The 9781-nt window shown below is 57.3% G+C and overlaps 1 protein-coding gene across 1 annotated transcript; it reads right to left on the bottom strand.

Annotated features, from left to right (window-relative positions):
• Positions 1-8407: 8407 nt before the first annotated feature.
• HMX3 (H6 family homeobox 3) lies at positions 8408-9547 on the bottom strand. The gene is made up of 2 exons (XM_054277437.1): positions 9232-9547; positions 8408-9015 (listed from the first exon to the last, which is right to left on the bottom strand). Exons 1-2 carry the CDS (start codon positions 9545-9547, stop codon positions 8408-8410), a joined length of 924 nt encoding a protein of 307 aa, XP_054133412.1.
• Positions 9548-9781: the final 234 nt, after the last annotated feature.

The raw sequence follows: 9781 nt of genomic DNA on the forward strand, positions 1-9781 counted from the left end.
CCTGGGTTCATAAGAAAGCAGAGGAGGGAAGCCGTCGCTTTAGAGGGGCTGCGCGGGCGGGGGGTGCCCCGGCAGTCTGCGGGGAGCCGTCGGTGGGGGCAGTTTCGGGGGGCGCTGGGGGCGTACGGCGGCCGGCTCTCCCCGCGCCGAGGCAGGCGGAATGCATGCTCCTTCCCCCGCGTCCCTATTGATCTGCGGGCGCCGGGCGGCGGGGCTTCATTTGCATGGAGGTGGCCTCCGCCGCGCCAATCACGGCGGCGGCGGACGCGGAAAGTTTGGAAAGCCGCGGGCTCCGGGAATGGGGAGGCACGGGGGGGTGCACCGGAGCTGGAGGGGGGAACCCCCGGCGGGGACTCGCCGCCGTCCCCGGGGGCTAGGCTGACCTCGCGGCCCCGGAGGAGGGATGCTGGCCGCCCGCCATCCCTCCTGCCCTCCGCCTCGAGTGGGCGGCAGCGACGTGGGCTGAATGGCTCATGCCGCCCGGGGGGTGTCGGGATGAACACCTTGTGCATATCCATGCATCTTTACCCCGCTCCTCATTAAACGAGGGAAAAAAACCTGTCACGGTGCGTGTTGCCTGCTCGGCAGCGCTGGGAAACCTTCCAGAATCCGGGATTTGCGCTGCTGTGCTGCAGCCGGTGACAAATGTCCCGGGAAATGCCTCCCGCGTTTGGATCCCCGGGCCTGGAAGCCGTGGGGAGCAGGGAGGGAGGGTACGTGCCGCCGCATTTCCAAATAAACTTTGTCAGCACTCAGGGGCTCTTCCCCTCGAGCTGGGAATAAATCACAGCCACCGCAGCTCCTGCCCTCGGAGGGGACACCCGCAGGTGGCAGCTGCTGTGTCCCACCTGTCCCAAAGGGAACGCGGGGCCCAGGGCAAGGACCCGCCAGGACCCAGCACCTTCCTTGGCGCAGACGGAGCCCCAGAGGCTCCCCAGGCCGCGGGTTTGGGGCCTGGAGCTCCTTTTCCCGGAGGTACCCGGTGGAGACCGAGCCCCGACGGCTGCCTGGCACCGGGAGCTGGGCCCTCCCTCCCATCGCCCCGGGAAGGCTCAGGAAAGAGCCCCGGTAACGGGGCCGCTGTGGAAAGCACCAGCCTGGTCCCCGAGCTGCCCCACGACCCCAGCCCCGGGCAGACCCTGCCGCCCTCTCCGCCTCCATTTCCCCGCTGCCTCCTCTCCAAAGGGATGCCCTCCCTCCCTTAGCCCCTCCAAAGGGATGCGGTCCCTCCCTGGGCCCCTCCGGAGGGATGCGCTCTCTCCCTGGGCCTCCTCCCTGCGGACACCCGTGTCCGTGGGTCCGGCTGCCCCCGAGCCCGCAGCCGCCTCCGGCTGGGGAGGCTCCCGCGGAGGGGAGCGAGTGGGAAGCGCTGCTGCAGCTCGGAAATCCTGCTGGGTTTGGTCGCATCCATGTCCAGGTGCAATGTCCTTGGCCTTGGTAGGGCCGTGGCACCGGGTTTTTAACCCCGGGTTGCCCGAGCACGGTGGGGCGGGGGTCTCTGCGAGCTCCAGACGTTGATTCCCTCTCTACACAAATATACCGCCCCCCTTCCATAAATTAAAAAAAAAAGAAAAAAAAGAAAAAGAAAAATCAAATAGAGGAAAGCAAAGAATGAGATGGAAATATACAAATCAATAGAGACAAATGTCAAGACGTTTTAAAATGACATTTTCATTAACTCCGAGTCACCATATTATGTCCGGTATATTGAATAAAGTACTTATAATATAATTAGGTATAGCGAGATGACGACTGTTACCCAGACCAGCGGCATAATCTTTAACTACTTAACTACTTGATAGACTCATTAATGGACTAATTGATTAGGAAAAGTGTTCCAGCTCCTCCTCTCCCTCTGAGGGGCAGGTGCTGTCCTGTTTTACCACATTAACCTTTTCAGTGCTTTTCAACAGGGTCGCGACACATTACAAATGGTCAGCTTTAATCATGATGTCAGCTCATTAACCCGGAAAGACCCCGCACTGAAATACAATTTAAGAAATCGTCCTTCATCCCGCTCTGCCGCCCCGGCTGGCCCCGCACCCAGACCCCACACCCCTCCCGGGGCCAAGAGCCGTCCTGGGGACCTGCCCGAGCTGGGAGAGCCCCCGAGCGCTGCCATCCCTCGGCTCCTGCGCGGGGACGGGCCCGGAGCAGCGAGGGAAGGCGACACAGGGGACATCCCCCGACGTGACACTGCGGTGGCACCGCTGCCTCCAGCTGCCACCCACGGCAGCTCCGTCCCTTCGAATGCCACCAGCACAGCGCGGCCCTGGCACAGCGCGGCCCTGGCACTGCCCTCCGTTCCCCACGGAGCGCGTCCCGCCCGCGGGAGCCGCACGAGGGGCGGCGGCCCGGCCGAGGGGACGCCCCGGAGTTTGGATGCTGGGCGGGCCGCGAGGGAGAAGCGCTGCGGGCAGCTCGGAAACCTCCAGAGTTTCCCGAAATGAGTAAAAATTTCCCCGAAATGAGTATTTAAGCCAAACTTGTGAAGCGGCCGCTCCGCTCGGGAGGGAGGGAAGCCAAGCGGGTTCTGCGGGATGCCGCGGTCGGGAAGGGAGGAACGGGGGCTCGGAGCGGCCCAGCCGCGCTCTCATTAGCATCTGATCAAATATTCATCAGGGCAGGGGCTGCGGGCAGCGGGAAGGGTTTTGCGAGGGGTGACCCGCAGCTCCGTCCCGTCGGGGCAGCGATGATCAAACGGCGCGGCAAAGATAAACTTTGAAAGACAGAGCGAACGCTTAAAGTTTAGATCTCCAGATTATTACAATGCTCGATATTAAAGTGGCCCTGAGCAAGCTTTCAAAGGGAGCCTAATAAAAATTGATCTCCGCTGCTTTTGCAGCACTCGGAAAATAGGCTTGTTGAGCGGCCGTAATATCGGGAGAAGGTTCCCTCTGAAATGACAGATGAAGTCATAAACAAGTTTGATCTTGGAATCAAGCTTCGATAAATATTAAACACAGTCCCCTTTACACGTGTGGATTATGATATATGGCGCGTCCAAACTTTAAAATAAGGAAATACCAGAGAAAATGATCTCAATAAATTTTCTAAGTATAAACGTTGATTATGTTTCGATTTTCATTCAAGAGCCTCTGCTGCTCGTTTTTTGGTGCAAATGACATCTCGCAATAGGCTTTTGGGGAAAAGGGCTCCCTATTTGAAAAAGAGAGCCCTAGAGGTGTACAATTTATGTAATCTGTGGCTGGAAAATGAATCGTGTAATTTATTGGAAAACAGAAAGTCATGAAGATTGGATCAGCATAGCCTATCCAAGGCCCCCTATCCATCAAGTTCCAATTAACAACCTAACCAGAGAGCTTTAATGTGTTTCCAATCTAGTGGCCTGATAGACTCATCAATTCCTCTGGGAGAAATTAAGAAAATCGACCGCCCCTTGGCGTTGTAGTGTCATTCCTTTCTGCAACTATATGTCAAATTAAAAACACAATTAAAATTTAAACTGTTTCAATCAGAGGGTGCCCTGCAACCTATGTTTCACTTAATAGAACTTTGATGAAAATCTGATGGTTCCACTCTATCATGAAGGCGAATAGAGCTGAGGAGAGCAAGAGATTCTTTATATTTATTTAAAATACCGGAGCTCAGGAGAGCCGAGACCAGGTGACCAAACCTGGGGGAAGCGGAGGTTTCATTCCCCGGAGTGACCGGCGGGGCCGCTTCGCGCTGCGCTGGGCGATACGCGTGTCCCCGCGGGGGGACAGCCGCCCCACGGCCCCTTCCAGCCCCCTTCCACGGAGTTTGAAATCGCTCCGATCGAGGGGATTGGCTGATTTGGGCGCTAAAATATGCACGGACGGCTCGGCAGAGCCACCAAGGCCCCGGGCGCGGTCTGCGCTCCCCGCGGTGCCCCCGCACCCCTGGGGGCTGCCCGCAGGATCCGCGTCCCCTTCACTTGATATTCGTCTAAACAGCTCCAGAAGTGTCCTCTGGGCAGCTCTGGGGGCTTCCCGGGGCTGTGATCCCGGCAGAGGTTTTATCTCGGCTCGGTGCGGTGAGGAGCGAGGGAGGCTCGGGCGAGCCGCTCCCCGCACGCAGGGCGCACTCACACCGCTCCCTTCCCTCCTACATAAGGTTTCCTATTTTTTCCTTATTTTTGAGGTGGTTCTGACCCCTCAAACCACGCTTTCGGGTAGGTGAAGGTCCGCGGGGACGGCGGTGGCGACAGGTCCCACCGGCCGGTCCCCAATCATATGGGAGCGGCGAGAGAATAATTTGGATGCGGGAGAACAAACCAAGGTCATCAACACCGCCGAAAGAGCGCAGGAACAATAGATTCATTTGAAACAATATTTTACAGACGTTTTACGATCAATATGAACTGAAGCATTATGCTGTACCAATCTGTTAATGCTCTTAATGGTCTTCTCATTCCGTTAGCACACTATGCCAAGTCGATAGAGTAAAGTGATTATTACAGAGACACTTGCAGCATATTTGGAAAAAAAAAACCCTGAAACCCAAACCCACAGGGTTTTCCACCACTGTTTTAGAGCGGGATTATTCCCTCGGAGCGGCTCCGCGTGTCCCCACCTCTGCCGCCCGTTCTGCACGTCGCAGACGCCGACAGCAGAATCAAACATTTCCCACCGACCTGTACCAGAAAATTTGAAAGTATTCGGCTAAAAAATAAAAAGAATTTATCAATAATAATTAGGATAAAAAATACCAACCTCCCAACGTGGGTCGCCGGGAGCGTGCGGCTGCTGGAGGGGCCGGACCGCTCCTGCCTCAGCCTCCGCAAGGCAAAACTCTTCTGAATCCCCAAATCTGGTGGCCGGGAAGTTTATATCTTTCCCCCCGCTGTTTGCTATACACAGCAACCCCCTATTTACTACCAAATAAAAGAAATACATGTGTGTTTCGACCACAAACAGGCGAGCTAGTTCTGTTCAGCCCTGCTCAAAACAGTGGCCGAGAAGAACCGCGTTATCTCTCCAATTGCAAACAAAGGCAGAGATTTGCCGAGCGCGGCTGCAGCAGTAAACACGAGTGGTCGCGGAGTTGCCAACAGCCGAGAAGATCGAAGCAACTTTGTTTGAATCGCCCCCACCTCCCCGACAGAGAGTTTTTGTTTCTGTGAAGATGATTTTCCTTCCACCACTCAAAGCGATTGCTTTCACTCCATCCCGGAGTGATGCGGGATCTCCAGAAAGTTTAAGCAGGGCCAGAGGTGCGGGAGGAGGGGGTTGGGGTTCCCTTGGCAGCCTGTCCCGCTCCTGTCCCTCTCCTGTCCCGCTCCAGGCCGGCGCTCCCCGCCCGGAGCGCAGCGAGGAGCGCCGGGGCTGGCGGAGCCCTCGCTGCTTCTCCTCGCAGGGAGAAACGGAACCCTTCGCTTCGCGTTTCGCTGGATCCTTGAGGGATAGGACGGAGTTTGGGGACACCTCCTGAAGGCTTGAGAAAAGCCTGAGCGCCGGGCCGGGCTGGCTGCGGATGAGGACGGACAGGAGCATCCCGCTATCCCGCTCCGAGCCATCCCTCCCGGCCGGGCTGTGCGGAGCTCCGGTTGCGGGAGGGGGGCAGCGAACCGGGCTCACCGAGCCTCGGCCCAGGCCCAGCCTCGCCGCCAGCTCTCACAGCATCCGCCTGCTGTCGATCCCGCCGTGCGCAAGCGGGAAGCAGAAAAGCTGGGATCTGCTGAGAATGCTTAGTTTCTTTCTTTTTTTTTTTTTTTTTTTTTCCTTCTCCTTAATAATAATTAAAAAAAAAAAAAAATCCTGCCGAGCCCCACCAACCCCACCACGATCATGGTCTCCCTGGAAATGCCCGTGACAGTCCCGGGACGGAGCCGCCGCCCGCTGCCCGCACCCGCGCAAAGGCCGCGCTGCGGAACCGGGGCCGCGCTGCTTCCATCGGCTCCTTCCTCTGCTGGGAGACGGCCAGGAGGGTCCGGAATCGTTTTCTGAGCGCTGACCAGAAATAAATGAGCTTTTTTTCCTTGCCGTTTGATAACATCGTGCTGCCGCGCTGTAAAATGGAAAGACGTATTTACTATGACAACAATATTTTTAATGGGCTGCAAGCGACTTGTCCCAAAGTTGGTACTGCAAACAGCAAAGGCATCGCTCTGTTTGTAGGCGACACAGCCAGCACCGAGTTTTGACCCCGAAACTCTGTTTATTTTTCATTTACGACCCATTGCCAGGGTTTTTATCCAAAACGAAAAGAAACCGCGGGATTATCTTTTCGCAAGGCTGAGTTTTATTTTGATTTCTTTGGCCCCAAATCCTGCCCTCGGCGCTATCAACACGTCGATTCGGGCCAACCTGCGGCGAGCGGAGAGCGATCCTATCTCCAAATAAACCCTGCCGGGGCTTGGAACACGCGTGACGGCCGCGGCCGTGGGCACGGGGCTGGGGCACCGTGGGGGAGGAGGAGGCACCGGGGGGCGCAGGGGAAGGGGCGCCGGGAGTTCAGGGGAAGCCCTGGGGGGGGAGGCGGCGCTCCCGTGGGCAGGGACCCCCTGCTGCCCCCTCCCAGCCCTGCGACCCCTCGGGGGCGAGCCGGGCACCGTGAGCCCCGGGGCTGCACCAAGGCAGGCTTCCCATCCGCGTTCCCTCTGCCCATCCCGTTCCCTCTGCCCATCCCCGTTCCCTCTGCCCATCCCCGTTCCCTCTACCCATCCCCGTTCCCTCTGCCCATCCCGTTCCCTCTGCCCATCCCCGTTCCCTCTGCCCATCCCTTCCCTCTGCCCATCCCTTCCCTCTGCATCCCCGCTCCAAGCAGAAAACCCCAGCAGGATCGGCTCCGTGCCCACCCGCAGCCCCGCAGCTCACACACAACCTTTGACTTATTTTGTTAGTCTCACTTTTTTTCCCCCCCATGTTGTTGTTTATTCATCTACTTTTTTAATTATTATGTTTTTTTCCGCCCGAAACCACACTTTAAAAATGATAAGGAACGGGTTTTATTGATTTTTTTTTTTTTTTTTGCACCACAACATTAAGTTTATAACAATATAGGCTGTTTTAAAAATAGGACCGATCCCTAACAGAAAGCGAGAGGGCAGGGGGTACAACCGAAATTGGAGAACAAAATTTAAAATCGAACAAAGAAAAGAAACCAACTAACCCAAACCCTTGGGAAGACAGCAAACAATTGTCAGACAACAGGTGAGCAGACACTAAGACAGAGAGAGACTAGAGGTGTCCACTCCTCACTTGATTTCTGCCTATTAAAATCCACATACTCAATGGACTTTAGAAGAAAACTGTACATCATATCAAATAAATTAAAATTCCCCTAAAGTTGATTGTCCTTCACTTAAAGCGCCCAGCTCACCGAATCTCCCTTATTTATTCGCACAAGCCGGGCCGATGCTAATTCCCATGCCCTGCTCCTCTCTTCTCACTTTCCTTCGCTTTTCAATCTTTTTTATTTCATTTTGCACAACATGAAGAAACGCAATTTTACAATGCTAAAAACCCTTTCCTCACCATTCAAATAAAAGCAGTGCTTTAAGAATCGTCGTACAATATTGCACAGTTTAAAAGTACAATAATATTAATAATAATAATAATAATAATAATTAGTATTACAAAAGAAAGCAAAAGGGCACAGATTTTTTTTTTTCCCCCCCCAGATACCGAAATAACTTTACAAGGAAAAAAACCTGAAACAACCCGACAACTAGGAAAACAAGAATTATAAACAAGAATTAAAAATGTCTAAGTAAACGATAATAAATAAGGGTCACTCAAAGCGTGCGAGTGTATTTAACCGTTCACTTTGAGGCTGTATTTCTTGCTCGTGAAAGTCTCATGGCAGAAACCGAAAGGTACAAAACGTGGGCAAGCAAAGAGGCAAAGGTCTGCTTAAATGAAAAGCCGTGGTCGATGAAGTTTGAGTCACGACAGGATCAGGAGCCTGAACAATTATTTGGAGGCAGAAGGAGAGATCCGAAAGGAACAGAAATTCAGCTTCCCGTTAGCGTTTGGCAAATCTCGAGGAGTGGCCTGGGACCATTCGTTTTATTTTATAACTATCTTTTCCCCCATTTTTTTCTTTTTTTTTTCTTTTTTTTTCCTTTTTCTTTCTTTTTTTTTTTTTACAAAAATAAAACTAAAGCCACAGAGAGAGAGAGAGAGAGAGAGAGAGAGAGACCATCGCGGTTTTCATCCACGTTTACAAAAGGTGTGACAGCTCCAGGGTTCTCTACAAGTCCCCGCTTTCATTTTCCTCATTTTCGTTTCCCACCCCCCAGATTTTTAATCTCTTTTTTTCATTATTTTTTTTGTTTTCCTCCTGAATTTCCGCGGCTTTCCTCCTACCCCCACCCGCCGAGGGGTCCCCCCAGCCCCGCACTCGTGTCGCCCCGCACGGGGGGCTGCAGTACTTACAGGCGGCCGGGTGCCTTGCGCGCCTCTCCGCGCCCCTCCCGGGCTCACACGGGCCGCAGCAGCGGCACGGAGGTGACCACGGGGTGCGAGTAATAGACGGGGTGAGGGAAGGTGAGCAGGGGCTGCGTGCCGGGAGCTCCGCCGCCCCCCGCGCCCCCCTCCGCGCCCGAGTTCTCGTGGTAGAGGATGGGGACGCGCACGATGCGCTGCGCGGCCGCGTGGCTCAGGTTGGCCGCCTCCAGCTCGGCCGCCAGCTGCCGCTTCCACTTGTTGCGGCGGTTCTGGAACCAAATCTTCACCTGGGTCTCTGTCAGGTGCAGCGAGGCGGCCAGGCCGGCGCGCTCCGAGCTGCTCAGGTAGCGCTTCATGTCGAAGGTGGACTCCAGCTGGAAGACCTGCGAGCGGCTGAACACCGTGCGCGTCTTCTTCTTGCGGCACGGCTTCTTCTCGGGGCTCTCCTCCCGCTTCTTCCAGTCCTCCGCGCCTCCCTCCTTCTTGGCCTCCTCCGAGTCGCTCTCCTCCAGGACGATCTCGTCGGGGCTCTTAGAGTCCAGCTCCTTCTGCTCCCCCTCCGCCTTCAGCAGCGGCTCCGGGGAGTCCCGGTCGGTGCCCGAGGCGGGGGACGAGTCCCTCAGCAGCGATTTCTCTGCGGCTGGAGGGGAAAGGACGAAGCGGGGCGTGAAGAGGGGGGACACGAGGGACACAAAGAGACACCTTCACCCCCCAGGCCCCGCGTCCCGTTCGGGGGAAACGGGACGAGCCGGCCGGATCCCCGCGCCACCCCCCGCCCCGCCGTCCCCGGGCCCCGCCGCCCCGCCGGGGAGGGACGGAGGGAAGGAAGGAGCGATGGAAGTTGTGGGGACGGTACCTTCCGTGCGGGGCAGGTGCGCTCCGGCCGGCGTCAGGGCGTAGGGGTACCACCAGGTCTGGGCGCGCTCCAGGCAGTGCGCGCTCAGGGCGAAGCGCGGCGCCGGGATCTCGAAGCGGGGAAAGGCGAGGTCGCCCACCTGCGAGAGGGCGAAGCCGGCGCCGTCCACCGCCGCCTTGCCCGAGGGGGCGAACAGCGCCCGCGGCTGCTTGGGGGGCGCCTTGGGGGGGCCGCCGTTGAGCAGGTTCTTGATGTAGAAGGACTCCTTGGGGGGAGGCGGAGGGGCGCTGGGCGGCTCCTGCCCGGTCTCCGGCATCCTCCGCTGCCCGCCCGGCTCCTGGCCGCCGCTGGCCCCGCGGCCCGCGCCCGGCGCGCAGGTGGCGGCTCCCGGCGGCGCGGGGGACAGGCGCGGCGGGGCGGCGTGGGAGCGCGGCGGCGGGGCCGGCCGGGGGCCCCTCGCATGGGGGGGCGGCAGCGCGGGGGGCCGGGGGGACCCGCGCAGCCCGCGGCACCGGGGCGCTGCTGCGGGCAGGCGGAGAGCCGGGGTCGT

Source organism: Melozone crissalis, unplaced genomic scaffold (genome assembly GCF_028551555.1).
Source record: "Melozone crissalis strain CALT ecotype California unplaced genomic scaffold, PUWL_Pcris_2 ptg000019l_1, whole genome shotgun sequence".
NCBI lineage: Eukaryota > Metazoa > Chordata > Aves > Passeriformes > Passerellidae > Melozone > Melozone crissalis.

Excerpts from the sequence above, each read along its gene's own strand:
- HMX3 (XM_054277437.1), bottom strand. The coding sequence starts at position 9,547 with ATGCCGGAGACCGGGCAGGAGCCGCCCAGCGCCCCTCCGCCTCCCCCC. Across the intron at positions 9,016-9,231 it reads GCACCTGCCCCGCACGGAAG|CCGCAGAGAAATCGCTGCTG; the intron begins GTACCGTCCCCA and ends TTTCCCCTCCAG.